Source organism: Gobius niger, assembly GCF_951799975.1.
Source record: "Gobius niger genome assembly, chromosome: 6".
In the NCBI taxonomy this organism is placed as follows: domain Eukaryota; kingdom Metazoa; phylum Chordata; class Actinopteri; order Gobiiformes; family Gobiidae; genus Gobius; species Gobius niger.
This window is the reverse complement of record NC_136857.1, coordinates 12786149-12810356: the sequence shown is the minus strand read 5'-3', so window position 1 is coordinate 12810356 and position 24208 is coordinate 12786149. Positions and strand designations below refer to the sequence as shown.

At 39.7% G+C, this 24208-nt stretch overlaps 4 protein-coding genes across 6 annotated transcripts in view; 3 read left to right on the top strand and 1 right to left on the bottom strand.

The window, feature by feature from the left end:
* Positions 1–9567, top strand: part of lgr6 (leucine-rich repeat containing G protein-coupled receptor 6) — a 41972-nt gene extending 32405 nt beyond the window's left edge. Inside the window, exons 7-18 of the mRNA XM_079559181.1 lie at positions 1515–1583; positions 3065–3136; positions 3221–3292; positions 3650–3718; positions 4312–4383; positions 5420–5485; positions 5566–5637; positions 6017–6088; positions 6210–6335; positions 6840–6994; positions 7723–7803; positions 7894–9567. Coding sequence (XP_079415307.1) covers positions 1515–1583; positions 3065–3136; positions 3221–3292; positions 3650–3718; positions 4312–4383; positions 5420–5485; positions 5566–5637; positions 6017–6088; positions 6210–6335; positions 6840–6994; positions 7723–7803; positions 7894–9110 — 2143 coding nt within the window. The 3' untranslated portion in view covers positions 9111–9567. The remainder of the gene's footprint in view (positions 1–1514; positions 1584–3064; positions 3137–3220; positions 3293–3649; positions 3719–4311; positions 4384–5419; positions 5486–5565; positions 5638–6016; positions 6089–6209; positions 6336–6839; positions 6995–7722; positions 7804–7893) is intronic.
* Positions 9568–9969: 402 nt separating this feature from the next.
* ube2t (ubiquitin-conjugating enzyme E2T (putative)) lies at positions 9970–11650 on the bottom strand. Of its 3 annotated transcripts, none has more exons than XM_079559215.1 (7): positions 11533–11650; positions 11284–11395; positions 11037–11106; positions 10855–10960; positions 10679–10777; positions 10454–10537; positions 9970–10184 (listed from the first exon to the last, which is right to left on the bottom strand). In XM_079559215.1, exons 2-7 carry the CDS (start codon positions 11390–11392, stop codon positions 10074–10076), a joined length of 579 nt encoding a protein of 192 aa, XP_079415341.1. In that variant the 5' UTR covers positions 11393–11395; positions 11533–11650; the 3' UTR covers positions 9970–10073. The 3 variants fall into 3 exon arrangements, with proteins under 3 accessions (XP_079415341.1, XP_079415342.1, XP_079415340.1); XM_079559216.1 differs by having other exon boundaries at positions 11514–11630; XM_079559214.1 differs by having other exon boundaries at positions 11528–11630.
* A 512-nt stretch (positions 11651–12162) lies between these two features.
* On the top strand, positions 12163–15231 carry etv7 (ETS variant transcription factor 7). The gene is made up of 9 exons (XM_079559206.1): positions 12163–12374; positions 12483–12630; positions 12985–13149; positions 13328–13486; positions 13859–13939; positions 14063–14182; positions 14604–14746; positions 14822–14922; positions 14996–15231. The coding sequence occupies exons 1-9, from the start codon at positions 12342–12344 to the stop codon at positions 15213–15215; spliced, it is 1170 nt and encodes a 389-aa protein (XP_079415332.1). The 5' UTR covers positions 12163–12341; the 3' UTR covers positions 15216–15231.
* A 61-nt stretch (positions 15232–15292) lies between these two features.
* pnpla1 (patatin-like phospholipase domain containing 1) lies at positions 15293–18315 on the top strand. The gene is made up of 9 exons (XM_079559205.1): positions 15293–16002; positions 16258–16490; positions 16553–16618; positions 16706–16912; positions 17143–17203; positions 17297–17491; positions 17586–17703; positions 17791–17913; positions 18051–18315. The coding sequence occupies exons 1-9, from the start codon at positions 15795–15797 to the stop codon at positions 18112–18114; spliced, it is 1275 nt and encodes a 424-aa protein (XP_079415331.1). The 5' UTR covers positions 15293–15794; the 3' UTR covers positions 18115–18315.
* The last annotated feature ends 5893 nt before the right edge of the window (positions 18316–24208 follow it).

Here is a 24208-nt window from a genome sequence, read left to right as displayed (position 1 = left end):
ATGGCATAAACCTATAATAAATCAAATGTAAAAAAGCCTCATATCTGTCCCTATTCTCTTAATCTCAGTGAAGTAGAGCTTCTAAATATGTGCTGCTGTAAATCTAACAAACCAAGATGCCATAGAATAATAAAAGATAGCTGTAAATTCTAAGTAATGATGATTAAAAGCCAGTAAATATCAGCAGGTTTTTTGAAGTCAAAAAGTGACAAATGGTGCACAGGACAGGGGAAATTAAAGGTGTTATCTTTTAGGCAGACTGCTTTGTGTTCAGTGGAAGCGTGCAGACTTTGTTGAGCCGTCTCTAAGGCCACTAAAATGGAACAACCGATAAATAAAACATCACATGTGCTGAAAAAAATGATTTCTGCTTAAACGTTTTGAACAGTGACAGGTCGAGAGAAAGATTATCCTGATTTATCCAGCAAAACAGTAGCGAACAAGGTGGTCTAATTAAAGCAGTCTGTGTTTGGTGCATGCTACTTAGCAACTTGTTAATGCTACACTTCTTTGTCAGAGTCTTGGGTTTTTAAGAATGTAACAGGTACAAACTAGAAACACTTGAGAGTATAGACCATTACCGAGGTGCAGAACGAATCCAGGGTACCACCGCATAACATCAACAGATGGGGGCAAGCATTTTGAGAAGAAGATGGGCTCAATTTGTAGGACTCAACTTCAAATGTATTTTTCATGAGAGGACAACATTGGCCACATAAGTTTACTCCTATAAATATCTAGGTGGGAGAATTTGTGTTTCAACAGTTCTTGTAAAAACTAAAAAGCTATCATTCATGTGGCCAAAGTGGGAATAAGGTGCAAGTCCGAGAGAGCCTCAAAGCAAATGGATAATGAAACTGGAGAAAGAGTGAAGGGAAGCCAGACCAGAATAGTGTGTGTTAAAGTGTTTGGAGGGAAACACATGATTCAGCAGCGAGTTAAGATGGCAGGTGTTATTGACGTGGAGGAGATTGTGCTGGTATGGAGGGTTAATCTCCCACTCCGCCAGGCTTACGAGAAATAGGAGAGGCCATCTGCATCACACCCTCCTCAAACCGCAAATGTGTATTATAAAATCATTATGACGAAATACCCACAAGAGGACCGCTACAAAACCTAATGAAACTCCGTGCACAACACAACATCACTCAAACGAGGAAAACCTTATTCAACCAATTTAATGGCTATACAGAAAAGTTACAGGAAATCACAAGTGCAGCTGTGCCTGTACCAGACCATATTACAGGATTGCATTAAAGAAGGGTGTTGCATCTGGTGTATAATCAATGCCAGAATAAATACAAGAATCAATAAATTACAGTAGCCAGATTATTTTCTTTGTAACAGCATAGGAAAGTGTCTTGTGAATATCCAAACCAAGAACTTGAAAACCCCTTTGAGATAAAAAAAAAAAAAATGCACTTGCACAATGACTTTGCAAATAAAGAGAAAAAGTCAAATGTATAACTGACAAGTCTTGTGCATTTCCATCATTCAGACTTATCTAATTGCAGGGACTTGAACTACAATAACCTCCAGGAGTTTCCTGTGGCCATCCGAACACTGAGCAAGCTTCAGGAACTGTGAGTATATTCATGCACCTGCCCTAAATTACAGCCATGTTTGTCTTATCTAAGACTAATCCTGTTAAGTGATTTTAATGTGACACTCGGATACAATCTCTCTCGCCTTGAGCAGGTGCTGCCTACACCCCTCTCCCTTAGACACAAACATACAGACACACACTGTTTCCCTTCCATTTCAGCAGATGTTCATGTTGAGTGCCTATGTGTTACAAGTACACCCTATGTGCGCACTTACATCTCCAAAAATACATGTCAGCTGTGCAATAGCAGGTGCAGCTTGGGGCAAACGTTTGACTTGCTTTATGTGAGCAAATGCAGCCTGCTGCTAGTCCAACTGATGTGATGTCACAGTGGATAAAATCTTGTAAAATGGATATAATAATAATAAGGTAAATTAAAAATGTAATGTTATTAATTTTTGTGTGTGCCATTTTTCAGAGAATATTAATGATAACACAAAGTTTATTTTCACTCATAGTTAGTGGTTGTGCAAAGCCATTTATGGCCAAATAACTGAGCTTAGTCTTTTTAAATCATAATGATAAAAGCCAAACCAAAATAATCACCAATTGTGCTTTGGATCGCTGCCATGTTGGAATGTCCAAGTGCGTCTCATGTGCAGCTTCCAGGCTGATGAGTGACACTTTTCCGCCAGTATTCTTTCATAACATTCTGCATTCAGCCTGAAATCAGTTTTGACCAAGTTCCCTGAAGTGTTGTAGCTCACACATCCCCAAAACATCAGTGATCCACCTCCGTGTTTCACAGTAGGAATGGTGCACCGTTCATCACAGGCCTTGTTGACTCCTCCAAATGTAACGTTTATGGTTGTGGCAAAAAAGTCCCATCATTGTTTCATCGTTCCAAATGACATTGTTTCAGAAATGTTGAGGCTTGTCTCTGTGCTGTTTGGCATATTGTAAGCGGATACTTTGTGACATTTGTAAAGTAATGACTTTCTTCTGGCGACTTGGCCACAGGTCACAGGTGAGGATGCTTATACCTTTTGTAGCCATTCGAACCTGTTTGTGTCCACTAATCAGGCCAAGATCACCAGGATATGCAAACTTTTGATCAGGGTCCTTTTGGTAGTACCTTTTTTCATTATGATTTTAAAAAAGTAAACTCACTTGTTACACAACCACTATCTATGAGTGGAAAAAAACCTTTTTGTGTTATCATTCATATTCTCTGAAAAATACTTAAAACTGTATTACACTAACTGTACCTTGGTACAGTACAGTACATCCCCCTCTTCATTCAACAGCTCATGCTATTGTTGTGTCTTTGAGCAATGCACCAACTTTCCTGTACTGTCTTTGGCAGTGGTTTATACATATGTGTGGTTGCGTGTTAGATGGTGACTAAAGAAGTTGTTAACATGATATGGTAGCCACATGTGTCAGCCTGTCCCAGGGCAGCTTCGGCACGAGATTGGCTGTGACAAATACTGAAGAAAGTATGTTTTATATTTTCAGGGGCTTTCATAACAACAACATTAAAGCAATACCTGAAAGGGCTTTTGCGGGAAATCCACAACTCCAGACAATGTATGCTCACATATTTTGCTTATCATACTATTTAATCAGTGAATAGAACTGTAAATCTAACTTTTTCTTTTTTTTTTTTGGCAGTCACTTCTTTGAGAACCCCATCCAGTTTGTGGGAAAATCAGCCTTCCAGTTCTTACCCAAACTTCACACACTGTAAGTTTGCCATTAGTTGAAACAATGGCGGTGAGTTAGCCCAAACACTATGTAAATCACTGGCTCTCCTTCACTGCGAGGCTTCAGTGGACGTGTGTAATGGCCTACTGAATACTGTTGCGTTAGTGCGCGGCACATGTGGTAACACAGAGCCGAGTGTTGTGAGAACATGTTGAATGGTGTGACTTATGATGTCTAGCGCTCGAGCCAAAGCGGCCTGATGTTGATGTTGGAAAATCGCTGAGATGCTTGAAATGAGCTGTGAGACAAAGGCCCGTGAGCTCATGAATACTGTGCGTCTATGAGGGACAGAGAGCGACCCACTCACACGTATTCATGTTTGTTCCATGTTTGTAGGTCTCTGAATGGAGCGACGCAGATCCAAGAGTTCCCAGATCTTAAGGGAACTACAAGTTTGGAAATATTGTAAGGATATTCTGTGTGTGTACTCACCAACTAGTTATTTTAAATTTTGTAGGTGGTTTGTCTGGCTATTTTGAAATTTGATTACCATGAATACCAACATGTTTTAATCATTTCAAGATTTCTTACTTTACTTGAGTAAAATGTAAACTTTATTAGAGTAAAATGTAAAGGCATTAAGCTCAAAGAGACAAAAATATACAGCTATGAGTGAGTGACTGGCTGATTTAACCAATAACAATAAAGTGAGCAGATGGTGCTAGTTACCACTTAAAGGCAATACTCTTTAAAATATATGTGGCTGTAAGAAAATGGTGACATCATTTGTTCACTGCAGATGTCTATCCCAACAACTGTAAGCATGGGGCCACATTTTTGTAAGAAGCAGAGCTGACTAAAAAACAACTTTTGCCCTTAAAATGTAAAGAAGTTGAGCAAAAACATCACATTAAATATGCCACTTTTTGCAGATACGTAGTTGTAGATTAATAATGTATCATTACGATAACTTTCACCAATTCTGATTACATTTAAACATCCTCCACCTCCACTTGCCTGCACGACAACAATGTCAACAATGGTCTTGTGCTTGACAGGACTCTCACCCGGGCCGGTCTCTCTGCTCTGCCTCTGGATCTGTGTGAGCAGCTGCCTCGCCTCAGAGTGCTGTAAGTATATACACACACAGTGCACAGTGAGAGGTGATAAAATATGGACACATAAAACCCAAGCGTTGCCCTCAGCAATCATTAGCAAAATTGCTGATGGAAATCGAGTCTGTCCAAGCATAGATTATTAAACAGAGTTTGGTTTTGTTTGCAACAAAGCACTGTATATTTATGTCCCGGTATGTTTTATTGTCGTTAGTATTTTAACCTCAAAAAATGTGACAAATGACACCACAAGAACAAAAACACCAACAAAATGCCCACTATACACTGACCAGACAATGATGAAAGGCAACAAGTGGACGAAAAAGTGCTGTGATACACACTCTACTTGTAAGTATCAAAGACAGAGTACCAATACATAGCATTATCCAAGATGATCAGAAGAATGTGTGGTTAATTGCTTTTGTAATCAATTCAATAAACAATTTCAAAGTTCATTTGCAAAAATAAAGAAGTTCCATTTAAAGAAACGCAACGTATGTTTGCAAGATTCTCTTTACATTGCAGTGTTTTTCATGACCAGGTTTCAGTGCCATGAAAATATAAAGTCACTAGTCACCATCAAATTTAGACAGGTTTAGTTTAAACCTGATTTTAAATGATTTTTGCCCCATAAAAGTATGTTGTTAAAGTAGTAATTTGGGAAAAAATCAGCCGGATGCGTGACATTTGCCCCATGTTAGGATTCGTTGATGTTGTTTATGGTCAACCTGAATAGTCAACATGTGATGAAAAGGGGTTTACCTTTTTCGTCACATAGTGACGCCAAAGGCCGGCCGTGAGGGTAAAAATACACATTTCGTCACATTTTTTGATAAAAAAGGTTCAAAATTAGGTTAGTCCCTTTAACAAGTGCCATCTAAAGAGTACAGTAAGATCAAAAATTCAAAACGGAGATATCTGCTTTTGCAAATAAACTTCAATTGAACCATTGACACAAAATATATAAAATAACCTTTATTCTCATGTTAAACTTTTGCTTGTTTTTGTACAGACCACAAGTCAAGTGTTTTGGTATGTTTTATTGTTGTAGGGAACTGTCTTACAATGAAATAGAGGTCCTGCCCAGTTTTTACCACTGCTCTTCATTGCAAGAAATGTAAGTGTTTAAATATCACAATTGGGCATCAGTGACCTTATAGTGGGCTTCACTGTTGTTGTCTCATTGTTCATTCACAGCGGGCTGCAGCATAACCTAATCAAGAAGATCGAGGCTAACACTTTTCAGCAGCTCAGCTCTCTACGATCACTGTAAGTGCTGCCTGTATTCTGTATGATGTACCAACTATGATCTCTCTGAAAGAACTCTGAAAGAGCAGAGAAAATATCAGAAAATCACACTGGTAAAATCAGCTGGTAGTTCTCCACACCCACCCTATCCCTTCCAACTAGAACTAGATTGACTAATTTATTTATATTTTACTATCAGATCTAATACTAACAGTGAGAGAACTTTTTATTTTCCACATACCATCCCTGAAACAAAGAAATACCCTTTTATTGTGCACAACTGCAGACGCCTTCCAGAATGGGCCGGCAAGGCTGCGGTTTAACAACAAAAGATCTTTCATACCTAAACCATTGTGACCTATACACTCATAGATGTGGTTTTATTTTCTTCCTCTCTTAGTGATCTAAGCACAAACTTGATAGAGTGGATCCACCCAGATGCTTTTGCCTTTCTTCACTCTTTGGTCAAGCTGTAAGTACACAATCATGAGCTTCAATGGCAGGTACTATTTGAGCATCCTTGTACCACGACACTATAACAATAAATTTGCTTTTAAAACAATCGCCCTCTAATCTTTTTCTGTTTGCCGCAGGGATCTTACGGAGAACCAGCTTCGCTCACTACCGGTTGCAGGCTTGGGGTCACTCACTCATCTCAAATTAAGAGGAAATACAGAATTATATGATGCATTCAATCCGGATCACTTCCCACGAATGAGGTGAGACACTGAGGTTATCCTTTGAACTTAATTTCTAGAAATTACAACAGCAACACCCCAGGAAGCCAGGTGTATATCCTTTGGCTGTGAAAAACAAAGCATTCTTTCAATTACCCATCCCTTCCTAATGTTCTATTAATACGATCAATTTTCTGGGAGCAGCTCAGCTCGACAAAGAACTAATTATAGCACATAGCTCTGAGCACTTTTGAACTGAATTTCAACAATGAGAAGGTAATAGTGGGGAGCATGTAAATACTCGTTGCAGAGGGTAGGATCCCTACAGGCCTGGAAATGAAAAATGAGAGAGCACATCAAAGGAAAAAGATGGCAGGTGATAAAGTGGCAATGTCAGCTGCTCTGTAAAACAACACTAACAAAATGTGTACGTCTGTCAGAAGGTCATGGCCTAAGTTGTGCAAATGTTTTGATTAAGCTCAATAGGCACCTGTTTAGTAAGTGCTTGCAGTTCATCAGAATGCTGTTTTTTTATGTCTGTTCCAGGGTAATTGAGATGCCCTATGCATACCAGTGCTGCGTGTATGGATCTTGTGATGGTTACAAATCAGTGACCCAATGGGACACAGAGCAGAGCAGTACAGATGAAGACCTACACAAGAGAACTGTGGCAATGTACCCGACCCACTCCGATACAAACTGTAAGTATCCACCCTACTGTGGTTGTTGCCAGTCTTGCCTATGTCGCCAATGCGTCCTCTCCTCCTGACACCTACATATGGCATCAAATTGGTTATAGCAGGCACCTTTCAGAGCCAATAACAAAAGCATATCTTAAGTGATACACAAAGCCAGTTTAAGCCACGGCTCGAACAGGAGTCGGCAGTATTTTCTACCAAAACTGTCCCAAAATTAAATGTATTTAAATTTCATTAATCTATTCTGACCTATTCCAAGTTCCACAGTTTGTGAAGTGCAAAAGATCTAAAAGCCTGACAGTCAAATCTCTGTACAGTACATACAGCTGGATACTGATATTAAACTGCTCCCTTGGCTGTTGGGCAGCATTACGAAACTGCATAATACCATTTTTATATATTCTTGAGGCAGGCATTACATGTAAACGGCAAGAACTCTAAATGAACCTGTAATTAAAAACATTAATTTGAAACAATTGAATGTAAAAACACAAAACCCTCAAATGTTTACTTGATGGTTTTAAAGTGGTTACAATAAAATCAAGACGCACTGCAGATTTAAAACTATTCTTCTGTAAATGCTGTATTTACATCAGCATGACAAAATGTGAATTACTGTACATGTTTACATTAACCAAAACGTCATCCATGTGTGAAATAATGTCCAGTCCATTGTAATTGTGTTTATTTTGACTGTACAATATTTATATCTGAAGCTTGTTGTACTCCAGATGACCCAGATCTCGAGGAGTTTCAGCTTGAAATTGAAGAGTCTAAACTTCAGACAAGTGTTCAATGCACACCTATCCCAGGTACTCGTCTTTGGGAAATACAATTCACTTAGGGAAGCGCCAGCATAGCTATGACGTATTCCTACATCTAATGTTGTTCATGTTGCACAGGTCCGTTCCGCCCATGTGACTCCCTGTTGGGCAGCTGGCTGGTGCGTGTGGGTCTGTGGTCCATCTCTCTCGTGTCTCTTCTGGGAAATGCCCTATTGCTGCTCTCCCTCTTCAGCTCTCCAGGATACCTCTCCCCCCTGCGCTTCACTGTGGCCTGTATGGGAGCCTCTAACCTGCTGACAGGGGTGTGCATGTGCACCCTGGCTCTGGTGGATGCCCTGACCTATGGAGAGTTTGGTCATCATGGAGCTCACTGGGAGGGGGGTGCAGGCTGCCAGGCCACTGGATGGGTTTGGGTGTTTGCCTCAGAGGCCAGTGTGTTGCTGCTGACTCTGGCGGCTGTGCAGTGTGGAGTTAGTGTGGCGTGTGCTCGAGTCTATGGGAAGTCTCCTTCACTGGCGAGTGTGCGCACATGTGCACTCTTCTGCCTCACTTTGTCCCTATCTCTGGCCTCTCTACCTCTGCTGGGAGTCGGGGATTATGGGTCCTCTCCGCTGTGCCTGCCCTCACCGTTGCCTGCACCTGCCTCTCGACTGCCCTCCTCCCTGGGGTTTCCTTTGGCACTCATAATGATAAACACTCTATGCTTACTTATAGTCACTGGTTCATACATCCGGCTGTATTGGGAGTTACTCCGAGGAGAGTGTGACAGTCTGTGGGACTGCGCCATGATTAAACATGTTGCCTGGCTCATTTTTACTAACGGACTACTGTATATTCCTGTGGCCTTCCTGTCCCTCTGCTCTCTGCTGGGTCTGTTATCTCTTGGTGATGAGGTACTGAAGTCAGTTCTGCTGCTTCTTCAGCCACTACCCGCATGTCTAAACCCTCTCCTCTTCCTCCTCTTTACTCGAGACCAATCACACTTTTTCCTCTGGCCACACCCCAAAGACCGCCCTCAGTTGCGGCGGGAGCGCACCCTGGACTCACTGGTTTCTATGGAGACAGAGAAAAGCTCCTGTTCCGAATCGTCCACTCAGTTGTCTCTTGGTGAAGCTGATGCATTGTGCAGTAAAGGTCCCTCTGCCCAAAATCGACTGGATCCAATCAGATTTTTACACTGCACGTCCTCTTCCACCTCATCGTCTGTCCCGCTCATCTCATGTCAGTTCAAAGACAGAACGCCAGAGAGAGGAGGTCTTGATGAAGATGACTGTTGTTTGGATCAAGAACTGGTTTATAACACTTGTCCTCTGTATTATCCTGCCCGTCCCTGATTGTCAGCGGTCTGATTTGCTGAGACACAATAGCCATTCAAGGACTGTGACTGTACAGCAGCAGGAATACAATAATTCAAAAAGCAGCTCAAAATGAGTCCGTGCAAGATTGGGGAAATGTGCATTTACTCTCTGGGAGCGAGTAAAACCTTTCCTGTACAATAATGATTGTAAAGGAGCACCTGATGTACAGTAGGGCAAAAGCTGATTTTCAGGGTATACTGAATTGTTGGTATATACAAAGCAATAGACAAATCAGTGGTTTACCTACAAGAAAATCAAGTAGATTTTTAAATGTATTTGTTGATATCAAAATGTGATTACGAAAACACAGTTTAGAGATTACAGACTATAGTAATGTATTTAAGTAAAATTAATATTATTTGTAATAGCAGTATCATTGGCTGAAATAAAGGGATCAAACAGGTCATTTTATACCAGTTTTTTTTATACCAGGGAAAGCTAACATTTACCATTAACAACTTGTCTATTATGTTTCAATAATTTTGTATGTGCACTGCATTGCACAAAATGGTTTGTATAGTTTACATGTCTCACACTTAAAAGTGGCCATCAAGAGCTGAGTAGTGTTTCTTTATGAGCATTAATATGTATATACAATGTAACTACCTCTGAAATAGCATGTTATTGACAACAGCCTTATGCTCTTTTTATAAAGAAATATATATATTGAGAAATCATTTTCTTAGTTTGTATAAAAGCATATCTTGCTATTAGGATGTACATACTTTGTAATCAAGCTGGTAAATCTATGGTTGAATAAAGTGAATCTTTATACACTGATAAACTGATTTCTTCAACGCATTTACACCAAACGTCTCAAATCAATTGATTGATAAAGTTTTATTAAATCAAAAACAAGCAATAAAACGTATATTAAATATGAATAGGAAAAAAAGAATGCCATAAAGAAAGGAAAAACAATCGCAGTCAAAAATGCATCTATAAACGAGTTTTCTTTGCAGCGTCCTCTGTATTATGTGCACTGAAGGCTTCTCTCTTACGATGAGATGTTTTTTGATCTTGAGCATTTTCGTTAGTCTCCAAGGTGCTCTGTATATAAAAATAAAATAAAATAAGGTAACGTGTTGACATTCTTTTTTATCTACTTATTTGTATTGTATATTTGTGTGGGGGGATGGGGGTGGGGGTCATTAATTCAAATGCACCAGTCAGTCTTGGATGCAGTACCTGAATGTTCTTTGTATTTAATTTAGGCTACTGCCATCTAGTGATTAAGATATGCAATTACACATAGTCGCTCAACAAAATTCTAAAAAAACAAGTCATTCAGAACTGACAACATACAGTACAATTCTCACCTTGTTTTTCTGAATCGCATGCTCATGTGTCCACTTCTTAGCTTTCTCCGAGAATAGCAGTTTGTTGTATTTGAACTCTGAGGACTACAGAAAACATCAAACCAAATTATAAAGTCTGGGCAAGGAGAATATAAATCTTTTACTGCTTGCCAGTCCAAAGTTGACAAAGTAGTTCAGATTTGTTTTGTGTTTTTAATTAGTCATGTTGATTTTAACAGCACTCACAATATCTGCCATCAAAGGGTCATCTGGATTTGGTTCAGCCATGAGAAGCTGAATGGAGGTGAGGACAGCAGAGATGTTCAGGGACGGCTTCCAGGCCCCCTACAAAAAAGAAATTCAAAATACTCATTGTAGGATACGTAGAAATGAGATAGAAACCTTTGTCCATTTTCACCAACCTTGGGAGGGAGTTTGAGAGCATCGTGACATATCCGCCCACAGTTGTCAATATTTGGATGATAGATGGGAGTTAGGAAGCGCATATTTGGAGGTTCAAATGGGTATCTGGGAAAGAAATGTATCTCGTATACCGGTTTGTAAAATGCAGACAGTTTTGCCACGGGCCTACTTGCATACATACCTCTCTGGGATTTTAATTTCTAGTGAAAAGATTCCTCCTTCGTATGGAGTCCCGGACCCACCAACTATTTCTATTGGGAAGACGGTGCCAAATGTCACAACCTTGTGTAGAGTTTACGCAGATGACATCCCAGCTCAGGAACAGCATTGCAAAATAAGTCAAATGCGAGTCGACATTTACAACCAGTGCAGAGTGTCGGGGTTGTTTGTTTTGTGTCCCTTCCTGTCACAACCAAACCGATACTTACGCGCTCGGAGTTCGTTCATGTTGTCCTCGGTCTGCCAGCACGTTATTCCAGCTGGTGGCTCGGTGCCCAGCATTTGGAGCTCACGCTTTAAACGAGAGATCCTCTGCATTTTCTGTCAGGGGAAAAAATATACCGTTTTTCAGTGAATGATTTTCCCGCTAGTTGCTAAGCTAACTGACAGCTTTTTTCTTGTTACGTACAAAACGCCGCGCTTCATGAAATACACGTACAAGAACAGAATCACCTTACACGTGGCTAGTTGATGGTCATATATCCACAACGATGTCTTGCACTTCAAGAGGAGGTAAACAAGTACAACCATGCAACGCCAAAACTTTGGATTTCCCTCTTCCCTTGTGTGTGTGTGTGACGTCAAGACGTCTCACGCAAAGTTGCCAGATCGGAGTCAACGTTTTCACCCAGATGATTTCAAAATCAGAAGACCACAGGGAAAATTACACACTTTTCGGTTCAATCTTGCAACTCATTAATTAAATTATATTAAACAAATGTTGACCATGGCAGCTATGAGGAAATGTATTTATTTATAAATGCATTAAGAACAAAGGCTACCTTCTGCAAGTCTGTGCTTGCTTTGCTCAGGCCACTGTTTCTCTTTCTGTTTATGGCGGAGGCGGAGCAGAGGCCGATTTTCGCTCACACGCACGGTCATTGCTTCAAAATAATGTTTCCCTTTCCATGCCCTTTAGTCTAAATGGTTAGCTTCCTGTTTCTATTGTCGCTGTTTTTAATCCACTTAAATGGTAAAGTAAATGACACTCACATATCTTTTCTTAATATCATTATACACAGTATATAAGTGTGCTGCTGCTGCTGGGCTGTTTCTTCCAATCATAGGGCTACTTATGCCGCACACACCCCACACCAGCTTGGACGTTCCTTTCGTTTTCATTTCCCGGAAGGATTAAATGTGAAATTGTGTCCTTGGATGTGTCGTTCTTTGAAAACAACAGTTGAAGGCGGACACCCAAATCGGACAGCTGTTGAGATCTCATGTAGACTTACAGTAGGGTATTTTAGTTTAGGATATTGCAACTATGGAAGAAGTTAACCCCACAGTTTTGGTTAAGGTAAGTTCAGCTTTTATAGGGATTTCTATTCAATTTACAGGAATGATTCTTAAAGCCTTTATGTTTATACGAACTAACATCTAAAAGTGGGATTGTTTGTTGTTGAAGGATAATAGAGGTGGAAGTCCTTTGTTAGAGCCACTGACCCAAGAAGGGCATATTGCCCCATCCTTGCATCACTCAAGCCCCTCTCTCCTTCCTCTGGCTCACTCTCCTCCAATGCAAGAAGACTTGTGGCATCTACCTGGACGTCTGCGTGAGTCAAACTAGTCTTATTCTATCTGGAGTGTCACGATTATAGTTAAATGGGTGGTGTGTAGGCTAATGCAAATGCCTTTTAAATTATTATTGCTCTAAATCAAATAACATTCATGTGCGATCTGTCTGTGATACTGGTGTACTTCATTGACTGATCTGGTCTTTACTTCAGCTCTGCTTAAAAACACTTTGTATCGATTTTGTTAAAACAACAGTCTCATGTTTGAAAGGTAATAAAAGGTCAAATAACATTTGATCTGATATGTCTAATTTACTGGTGCACCCTCAGCTTGTTCTGTATCTGTTGCACAAATTAAACAATGTTGCTTATTCCACCTGTGTTTTTTTATAGGCATAAGCCCTTCACTATGGGACAAGGATGATGTTGCCCTGTGGGTGGTCTGGGCTCAGAAAGAGTATTCACTGCGGCCTCCTGCAAAAGGACACTTTGAGATGAATGGGCGAGCACTGTGCCTCCTGACCAAAGAAGACTTCAGACGACGCTGCCCCAGTTCAGGTAAATCATATTATGCAGAATTATTTGCAGGGGTAGAATCATATCCAAATAATTACACTACTAAATGTAAAAGTGTAATAGTGAATCATTATTGCATAACAAATCCTTTATGTGAAAGTATTGATAAAGCATTTGAAAACACTACGGGCTTCCCTATAATCTGTATTTTTTTCTGTAGGCGATGTATTGTATGAGATTCTGCAATGTGTAAAACAGCAAAGAAGAAAAACTTGTGAAGCTTTACATGTGCCTCAAACTTGTTCTCCACTCCATGTCCAGAGCACAGTTGGCAGTCAGATTCCCATTCACTACACACAACCTGGTTTGGTGAAAACTGGTGCGTAAAACCGAAACAAAGGCTTCACTTGAGAACACGGAAACATCATATCAAACTTGTTTGTCGAGGAAGAGAATAATAATATGGGCAAAAAAATAACTTCCTGTCAAGCCAGTCGTATGGGATTTTAATGTATTTATTTTCGAACATCTAATCTAAGTACAAACATTTTGACAGCATTGATTTTATTGAATGAAAGTAGATACAGTTCATAAGATACTTACTGGCTAATATATTCCACAGGTCATGTTGCCAACCCTTGTACCTTTTATAAGCATTTATTGTCTGGATAGTTGGTCTCACTTTTGCTTTCATTTTTATGTTTAGCTTACGTTTCCCTATTTTGTGTAATATCTTTGTTTTCCTTCTCAGCAACAGTAACATTTCCAGTCCCACAACAGTGCAGTCAGAGACAGTCTCCTTCATTTGTGGCCCAGCCACTAACACAAAATAGTGAGTATTGGCCATATCATCTTTTTGAGAGGCTCGATATCTGTTCTCAATCTCAGGAGCCAGCAGGCCTAGTTGGCGATTACTAGATGACCTAGTGCCAGCTTGTATTTTTTGTTAATGAAGGAACAGAAAATGCACAGAGCCCTGAGCCACAAAACAATACCACTGATCCGGAGCCTCTGAATCTATCCTGTCGGAAGCGGCCACGAAGTCCAGTGCAGGCAGCCACTGGACGCATCCCAGGTGTGTCTCATTTTTTCACGTGTTGATAATCCCCGATCTCCACTAGTTTGCCAAATGTCTCGCTTGCTCTTTCCCCGATTTTCTGCTCTTCTATTAACATCTTAACCCACCTTAACCAAGTACATTTACTTGGATTCTTCTTGCATTGACGCCGCGTTTATGTCACATTTTCATTATATTTTTGGTGCTATTTGTCACGTTTCGTTGCTCATCCCCTTTTTTGTCGTCTGTTTTGATGCGTTTTTGTTGCTCTTTTCATTTTCATCCTCATATACGTCTCGTTTTTGTCACTATTTTGACGCCATTTTTCAAGAACATTTTTGATTTGAGGTTAATCAAGTCTACTAATACTGTAAATATGTTTTTGAATTAAAGTAAAAGTGTGTGTCAGAAAGCCCTCTGGATTTACTACTGTTTCCAGAATGCAGGCTGCTGTGGGACTATGTCTATCATTTGCTGTGTGATGAACGATACCAGGAGTACATCCGATGGGACGACATGGAGAGCTTAGTATTCAGAGTGGTGGATCCAAATGGATTAGCGCAACTTTGGGGGAACCATAAGGTATGTATGATCTAGTGGTGAACTTTACAAAGAAGAAGCAAAGACATTTACCAGTTTGATGTGCAATGTGTTCAGAATCGGGGCAACATGACATATGAAAAAATGTCCCGTGCACTGAGACACTACTACAAACTCAACATTATCAAGAAGGAGCCTGGTCAAAAACACCTCTTCAGGTATTAATGCTAATGTATAGATAATTATATTGCATCATAAACATACAATTACTTATCAAATTTGAACCCTTAGATTCCTAAAGACACCCCAGGACCTTAAAAAACAACAAGTCGATCAGGAGGAATCTCCAGAGTACAGTCCAGCTCAGGACAGGGGCTACACTGACCCTTGTCCCACGCAAGATGAGCACCACTTTGAACTGTCCCCTGAGAATGATGCTCCCAAGTCTCCCTCTGAACAAACGCCTCTGGTCAGAAAGAGGAGGGATTTTCAATCAAATCCGCTCAGTTAATTTATAACACACACAAAAAAAACTCTTCTTCTCTAATAATGCCAGATAATGAATAATTAAACATCTATTACTAAGAAAAATGTAAGGTGCGCACTTTAAATTTGTCCATGACATTGGCACAAGCAATACATACAATGACTACTGTATGAAGTTGTGAACCTTTTAGTCATGGTTTTATTTGCATGTCATCTAAGGCCTGTGCTTTGAAATGTTACCAGTAGATGGCGATGTGACAGCGCACACAAACTGTGACAGAAACACATACTAATGCATAAACCAGTATCCCCATTTATGTGTATGTTAATTTTGCAATAGTACTCTGTTGTTCAAGTTGTTGTTTATCTGGAAATGAACGCTTAGCTACGTCTTTATGTATCCAGCCAAAACAGTGGGTAGTGTTTTAAGCTACCTCACATGGCCATCACTAATGAACTATGTCAAATTGAGTGGTTTAAAAACCCCTCTCTCTCACTCTACTCTGGATCATGAGCTTGCACTCCCTTGAAGACTGGAGCATTTAACTATATTTTAGATTAAAATAAAAAAGTTACCAAACAGTGCCAACACTTGTTTTTCACCATGCTTCCTGCTGTAGCTAACTGCCAGTTTCTTGAAACTCCTGTGTCCATATCCTTCTCTGGATCGGGATTCATGGCAACCTATCAGTTAGGAGTAGCTCAATGCCTCCTAAATTATGCTCCGTGGATATTAAAAAACGCTCCCTGTGTCTTTGGTGCCTCTGCCGGATCATTGGTGGCAGCTGCTGTTGTCTGTGAGATAGATTTTGGTAAGTCATTTTGTCTTTAAGTTTAAGTTTAAAATAGGAATTCAGGTAAAAATTAAACATTGTAACTGCTTATGTATGGTAAAAGAAGTGTGAACCAGGATAAGATTGGGAATTAAATCAGGACTTTGTCATAACAAAGTTAAGATGGATTTAATAGAATGCTTTAAAATTAAAATACTTGTTTAATTTTCTATTGAAAATACACAAATATTTTGAGAACCACTGCCCCTAAAGTAATTATGTTCTCTTTTACAGTTTCCATTCGGGATGAGATGTTGCACTTTGCCAAGCAAGTGAAGACATTCCGGCTTGGTCCCTTGAATCCGTCTATTAATGTGTTTCACTGGTTAGAGCGTGTTCTCCGGAAGTACTTGTCTGACGACGATCACAAACTGGCCTGTGGGCGCTTAGCTGTGGCTATGACCAGCCTGGAAGATGGAAAAAACATCATCACAACTGAATATCAGTCTAAAGAGGACATAGTACAGGTAAGTTTGGTTATCATGGGTAAATCTTGCAGGTATGGTGTGTGTAACTAAATCTGTTTTAGGCTCTGTTGTGTAGCTGCTTTGTCCCAGGTTATTGTGGAATGACACCTCCGTCCTTCAAAGGCAAGGTAAGATTTTCACTTCTGGTTTAAATACTTGAAATGAGCTCAGTATTGTTATCACCACCTTACTATACTGCTCTCCTATTCATCCAGTACTATGTCGATGGAGGTTTCACCGGGATGGTGCCGGCCCATTCACAGTGTCCCACTCTGACCGTGTGTCCATTCTCTGGGGACATGGACATCTGTCCTGCTGATGCCCCCTGTCTGTTTGAAATGGTAGTGAGTGGAACAACATTGAAGGCTAATGGTGCCAACTGTGGTCGTGTTTTCAATGCCCTCTACCCTACAACATTAGAGGTGAGATGCTTTAAATATGCAGTAGCACTGTATTGATTTTTCACACTGTTGCTTATAAATTTGCTGACATAAATCTTGCACATTTGCTCTTCATATTAGGATATATGTTTAAATATTATCCCTGCCTTCTTAAATGTTGAAATGTTATACCTTAATTATGATGTAATGACAATAATTTGGTTATTGCCTCAAGTGTTGCTTGCGATAAACTCTAAAGTCATGTGTGTTAGTCTCTGGAGGAAGCTTACGACATTGGCTACAAAGATGCCATTCATTTCCTCTTAAGAAATGGTGAGTCCGGCGCATCTAAAATGATGATTAATTAAACGGGTCGTTTTTCAGATTTGATTTGACCTCATTCTCAAACCTCTTTCTGATATTCAGATCTTGCCCCATATTTGACTGTGCATGATTTAACCCATGAAAAACCACGTGTTGAGGGCACCCAAAGAGATGTGACTAAAGAGAAGAAGGAAGAACATAAGCTGACCACATTCACTGAAAACACAAGCAGACAAGCTAAGGGACATAAAGACGACCCAATTCAGTCCATAATGCATTTGGACTTAATAGTAAATGGTAAAAATCACTCACACACACATACACACACACACACATACACACACACATACATATCTACATTTGAAATGTTTTATTTTATTTATTTTTTCAGTTCTCTTGAGAAAGCTAATGACTAACGAGACCATGGAGAGGATGCCTGGAAAATTAATTTCCTCTGTACTCCTATCTTTCCTATTGGTGTTTTTCACCGTAATGCAGAGCTGGCAAAGGTAGCATTTTGCACAGTAATATCAATATGTACTATGCAAATGAAATGGTCTTACTGTAACTTGTATTTTGTGTGTTGTGACGTCCAGATTGCAGTTTTGGTTCAGGGGGTCTCCTCAGTGGATATTTTGGACTTGGACAGGATTCAGACATTTCACTTTCTTCTTTTACGAGATTTGCATCAGTACCTTCAGTAAAAATATCTATGACAGGTGAATACAGAAATACAATATTTATACTTCATAAATTATTTCCGATTCTTGTTTACAGTATTGTTCACAATTTTAAAATTTACTTTTAGAATTTTGTTTATGTTCAGAACCTATTTTGTATCCATTTTGTGTTTTAGGATGAGAAACATCATGTTGACGGTTCAGTGGCTCAACTTTCAAGTCGAAGTTGAGGTACCTTAAGGAAAGTGGAAACCTGTTCTCAGACCTTACTCTCTTTCTGAGGCTGAACATCAGCCCCAAACTTCGAATCACTTTGCCGATTAATGAGTAAAAAATAAATGTAAATGTAAATTGCTGCATCAGAGATATCTAACAGTTGCTCCGGAGCTACCAGTGTCTCTCCCAAGGCTACTGAAAATATTTCTACATACGCTTGACAAGATACAAGCGTATGAAGGAAAACGCTTGTATTTGTAAATATGCTTGTTCCGAACATGTTCACACTAATTGCAAACATTTAGGTTGATATAGTAAAGCGTACAGATGAAACATACATGCATATCCCTCTGCTACAGGGCAATCCTACTTGCCTACTGTATACAGTGCCTCTCGTAAGTATTCATACACCTTGAACTTTTGCACATTTTGTCATGTTTACAACCCTAAATATAAAGATTTGATTTTTATTTTTTTTACTGAACATTCACACACAAGTAACAGACAACTGTGAAGTGAAAGTAAAATGATACATGATTCTGTTATTTTTCAAAAAATAGAAAAGTGAAAAGTGGGGCTTGCATAAGTATTCATACGGCATGAATGAATACTTTGTGGAACCCCCTTTTGCTGTAATAACAGCACAAGTCTTTTGGGGTTTGACTCTACAAGATTTGCACATGTAGAGACTGACATTTTAGCCCATTCATGTTTAAAAAAACAACTCAAGCTCTGTCACATTAGAAGGAGAACGTTTGTGAACAGCAGTTTTCAAATGATTCCACAGATTTTCAATAGGATTTAGGTCAGGACTTTGACTGGGCCATTCTAACACATTAATATGTTTTTATTGAACCATTCCATTGTAGATTTAGCTTTGTGTTTAGGGTCATTGTCCTGCTGAAGGTGAATCTCCGCCCCAGCCTCAGTTCTCTTGCTGACTCCAGCAGGTTTTCCTCCAAAATGTCTCTGTATTTGGCTCCATCCATCTTCACAACTATTCTTACAATCTCCCCAGTCCCCGCTGAGGAAAAGCAGCCCCACAGCATGATGCTCCCCCCCGTATATTTGACACTGGGGATGGTGCACTCAGGACGATGAGCAGTGTCAGGTTTGCTCCATACATAACGTTTTGCATTTGGGCCAAAAAGTTCAATTTTTCTCTCATCTGACCAAAGCTCCTTCTTCCACATGGAGCTGTGTCTTCCATATGACTTCTAGCAAACTTCAAACGGGATTTCTTATGGCCTCCTTTCAATAATGGCTTTCTTCTTCCACTCGTACATGAAGGCCAGATTTGTGTAGAGTACGACTTATAGTTGTCCCATGTACAGATTCCCCCAGCTCAGCGGCAGGACTTCACAGCTCCTCCAGAGTTATCTTGAGGCACTTGGTTGCATTTCTTACCAGTGCTCTCCTTGTTCGGTTTGTTAGTTTAAGTGAACAGCCGTGTCTTGGTAAGTCTGCAGTGGTGCTATACTCTTTCCATTTCTGAATGATGGATTGAACAGTGCTCCAGGAGATGTTTAAATCTTGGGAAATCTTTGTATAACTTAACGCTGCTTTAAACTTCTCCACAGCTTTATCCCTGACCTCTCTGGTGCTCCTTGGCCTTCATGATGATGTTTAGTGACCAATACTCTCCGACCACAGCTCTGAGGGCCTAAAAGAACAGCTGAAATTATACTGAGAGTAGATTACACACAGGTGGCCTCTATTTAACCGTTAGGCCAAGGTGTGAACATTCTGGAGTCATTAGGAATGTTATAAAGGCAATTTAATGCACTCAGAAAATGCTGTATGAATACTTATGCACGCCCCACTTTTCACTTTTCAATTTTTTGAAAAATAACGGAATCATGTATCATTTTGCTTTCACTTCACAGTTGTCTGTTACTTGTGTGTGAACGTTCAGTAAAAAAAATCAAAATAAAATCTTTATGTTTAGGGTTGTAAACATGACAAAATGTGCAAAAGTTCAAGGTGTATGAATACTTACGAGAGGCACTGTATCTGTATCAGCTGACTGTATTGCAGGCATTTAAGCCTTAATGAATATTTCACAAATCGTTTTCTCCAGACCTCCTGTAAACCATTGCACACATGGGACTGTTGTTGCTGTGGTTGGGCTTCAGGGCGTCTATTGGAGGTAACAACCAGTCCTGTGATGTGCCACTTCAACACACAACTCTTTCAGCTTCAGTGAAAACACTGCCAATGTTATGATCACCAGAAATGACTGTAGGGAAGAGGATTTTACTCCAGGAATGTCTCAATGTGACACTTGTTTGAGGAAACACTGCCTGCAAACACCAATAACCATATCATTGTAATAGAAGACATTTTGTTTTGCTCTTTTAAGTGTTTTTTTTTTTTAGTGGTTATTTGTAAAACATTTCCTCTATGATTGATGTTTCCTTGATGACTAACAGTCTACACAAAGTTTTCTGTTTTGTAATTTGTAATTTATTTGAATTCTTTTGTAACATAAGCGAATATGTAAAATGTACAGTATGGACTTTTGCTTGTTCTTTTTATTATTTTAAAAAATGTTTTCTGATTTAAGTAACTTGGGTAAGTAAGCTTCTAATTTATCTTTCAATTGGGGTCCTCAAAACATATAATAAACATCTAACATGCTTAATTTTGCATACTGTGGTTGTTACTTCACTCACTACACATTAGCAATATTTAACTTCACTGTGCATTTCCGTGTAGAGCTGGGTATATAAACTGGATTTAAAACAGAGCCACACACTGACATTAATTTAATTATTGCTCATTAATTTTAGCCGGTGTGTGCGCGTGTTTGGATGCGATTACTTCCTGTCAGTGTTGTTTGGCACTGAGCTGAAAGAGACCATTAGATGACTGTACCACATGTTCTTGTTCACACAGCTGGCCTATTACCTGGGCACTGATCCGCTTATATAATGCCTCTGGATCATAGGGTAAAGCTCGCATCTGCCACCGCCACACACGAGCCAATGATCTGGCCAGTCAGGGGCCGAGCAGCTGGCTTGGAACTTTGATGGAGTTTCGATGACACCAAAAGGATGACTGCAGTTCAAATATTCATGTGGTTTAAAAGGGGATAGTGTGATTAAGTTTTGTGTGATCAATCTTGGTTCAACTCAGGCATCAAATATTGATTAGAAGGAGTCTAAAATTAGATAAGTTCCTGTTGCTTGGGTGATGACTGGGAGTACATGACCTTTTCTGTATCTCATTTGGCAGCTTGGCACATTGAGTGTAATTAAGAAAGAATGGCTACTTTGATTTGTGGAGTTGTTTATTCCACATATGGGAACAGAAGGTGAAAAGCGTGATTGAAAGATTTGGATAGTTGACCCTGTGCAGGTCATAGAAGGACCATGATCGTCTCTGGTCTGTTGTATTTGTCTTATTTTCAACTGCATGGATAAAGTCTTAAGAATATATGAGGAAATATTACTTATTCCTGTTGCTGATGCCTGTGCAGCCTTTATTAGGTCCGATATGAGGGCAAACGTTTCAAGATGATTCAACGGAGCCTCGGCCAAATATATTTCTGTATGAAAAAAAACAGCCTTACAATTGGCTCTGTGCAAATCACAACAACTCCGCCCAAGCAGTGACTTCCTGTTTCGATCACACCAAAATATAAGCACAATTGTATTCATTAGTTCAGCAGTTCTTTTGTTCAACGTTCTTTCTGCCTAGCTATAACAGACAAAACACTTAGTATGTGTGTATCTAATTCTATTCTTGTAATGTTGCAAGTACCTGCTGAACTAATCACTGAGACAAGCTGTGTACTTTTATTTTGGTGTGCTGCATTGAAACAGGAAGTCATTTCTTGAGCAGTGCTATTATGATTTGAAGTTATGCAGTCAATTTATAACTTAAGCACATCACATCACAAAGTATTCACATTGATTCTTTGGAGGTCATTTAGAATCACCGACTTCACAAATGTGTGTGTGTCTTTTTTTGTGACATAATGAGAAACCACTTGTCTGAAAACAGGGGCATTTTATTCATTTATATTGACTTTGTGACTTAAAGGTGCACGATGCGGGCGGTTAGCTTGGCACCTTCGTTTTCCATCTTTGTGGCTCTCATGATGCTCCAGAATCAATTTTATTTGAGTTTTTTGGGGGGTTTCTGTTAGGTTTTCAGAATGAAATGTATGGGTAAACATGGATACGGTTCAATCAGCAGTGAAAACCTAAAAAACAATTGATCCTAGAGCATCCTACAGGCCATCGGGGTGGTCAGTAAAGATGCTATGCTAACCACTAACCACAATATCAACATTGTGCATCTTTAATTCATTTTGAAGTAGGCACTTGTGGGAATATCTGTTTGTGTCACATACAGGCTCCCAACCATGGTGAATTTGTTCCCACCTCAGTTTGACCTGGAATGGCCAAAATCAATGAGAAATTGTTCTGGTTAAACGTTCTGTTGTTGTTCTCTTTGGAGTTGTTTTGGGTGATTCCAGAAAAGGCGACGCCATCTCTGAAACCTGAATAAAAGGCCTCTTTATTTTTAACATGTTTTGATGTTCCAGCTGTACACAAACTTTTCTCAGTATCAGGTTTACTTTGAAACAACCTTTGAATTGACTATTTGGTTTCCACTGCACATTTGGAGTGAAGAGAATTGCATGTCACCAAACTTGTCTCATTTGTCTGTTGTGTCTTAATCTTCTCATATCTCCCTCTGTTGTGGAACTTTCCATCAAAGCAACTCGTTAATGATGCAACCTCATGTATCTTTCAGCATTGGTCAGGGATCTTCCACCGAGCAGCACCAACACTTTTATCACAAAACAGAAGGAAAAAAAGTACATATATATCTGTTTATATGCCGTTGTTTGTTTGACCTTTTCTATTGACCAGCTTTTGCCACTGAATCGCCTTTGATTTAAATGTGCTCAAAAGATAGCTGTGCACATTAACTATGAATACTGTTTAAGTATCATTCAATAAAACCGTTTCCCCTGAGTGGACATTGCTTAGTATCATAACTAAAATAACTTTTTTATATAAGAAGGGAAGTGACTGAGAAATATTTATTATTGATAATGGGTAATCCCTTGGCTCATTTTACTGATTACAACTTTGATGAGGTATCTAATGACGGTAATGGAGAACAATTTTAGACGCTTTCCGAACCCACTCAGGAATGTAATCGCACCAAACACCTCAGACAAGATTCTTGTGGAAACCACCAAGGGATGTGGGGATTTTGTTTCAGAGGAGTAGGCTTTCCTCGTCAACAAGATTAGTTATTCCCTACACCCTCACCCCAAAACTCACTATGGCTGGTGATGCATTACAGTATATTACACCCAACTTGGGAGTCATTAAAACCTATGTTCAGCAATAAAACATATGGCATAACTATGAACTGTAGTTAACATGTTTGGTCCTGTACAAAATAAAATTAGATTTAATTGGTAAGCAAATGTCTGAGTACAGACATGATACAAACTCCAGACAGGATCAGGGACCCACCAGTCTCTACTCGACATTTTCTCCTGTTAGAATAGTAGACATGCCAAAATGTAGGTCTTGTGCCCGATCCTGTCAGATCTCGGAAGCTGTGCAGGGTAGGGCCTGGCTGGTATTTGGATGGGCTGTGGGGAACACCAGGAAGCCTGGATGAATGGGTGGTGGTCGGAGGGGCTGATGGCACAGACTGGCGGCCTCTTTTCCTTAGTTTCAGTACATGATAAAAATGTCAAGGGCTTTTCTATTATGTGTAAACTTTATTGTGTCATAAAAAAAATCAGCTTAAAGCAACAAAATGCTGTGGTGTTTATTTGAAACAAAATGAAGCAAGTTTTCATTATATTCTTAAATAAAGACCACATTCTTCTTCAACTTCTAGAGGAAAGCGTATGTGATTAAACACAGCTGCCTTTTTGTGTATAGATCTCAGATTTCCCTTGTAACCTACTTCCAGAGCTGTAAGGTATCCACTCATCTGACAGTCTGTTAGCTGCGCTCAGGTAGCGTGTGAATTCTGCCTCCTCCTGCGATACTTGGCCCTCCTTTCTCTCTTTTCATGGGCATTCTCCATTTCCATTCTCTGACCTTGAATGTCCTGAATGTTTTCAAGGCATCCT

Bases quoted from the DNA above. Each gene is read 5' to 3' on its own strand.
- ube2t (XM_079559214.1), bottom strand. From the start codon at position 11,605: ATGGTTGTACTTGTTTACCTCCTCTTGAAGTGCAAGACATCGTTGTGG. The intron at 11,396-11,527 runs GTGATTCTGTTC...TTCCCCTGACAG, and splicing joins ATCAACTAGCCACGTGTAAG to AAAATGCAGAGGATCTCTCG. The intron at 11,107-11,283 runs GTAAGTATCGGT...TCTTCCCAATAG, and splicing joins CATGAACGAACTCCGAGCGC to AAATAGTTGGTGGGTCCGGG.
- etv7 (XM_079559206.1), top strand. From the start codon at position 12,342: ATGGAAGAAGTTAACCCCACAGTTTTGGTTAAG. The intron at 13,150-13,327 runs GTAAATCATATT...TTTTTTCTGTAG, and splicing joins ACGACGCTGCCCCAGTTCAG to GCGATGTATTGTATGAGATT. The intron at 14,183-14,603 runs GTGTGTCTCATT...TACTGTTTCCAG, and splicing joins AGCCACTGGACGCATCCCAG to AATGCAGGCTGCTGTGGGAC.
- pnpla1 (XM_079559205.1), top strand. From the start codon at position 15,795: ATGCTTCCTGCTGTAGCTAACTGCCAGTTTCTTGAAACTCCTGTGTCC. The intron at 17,492-17,585 runs GTAAAAATCACT...TTATTTTTTCAG, and splicing joins TTTGGACTTAATAGTAAATG to TTCTCTTGAGAAAGCTAATG. The intron at 17,914-18,050 runs GTGAATACAGAA...TTTGTGTTTTAG, and splicing joins AGTAAAAATATCTATGACAG to GATGAGAAACATCATGTTGA.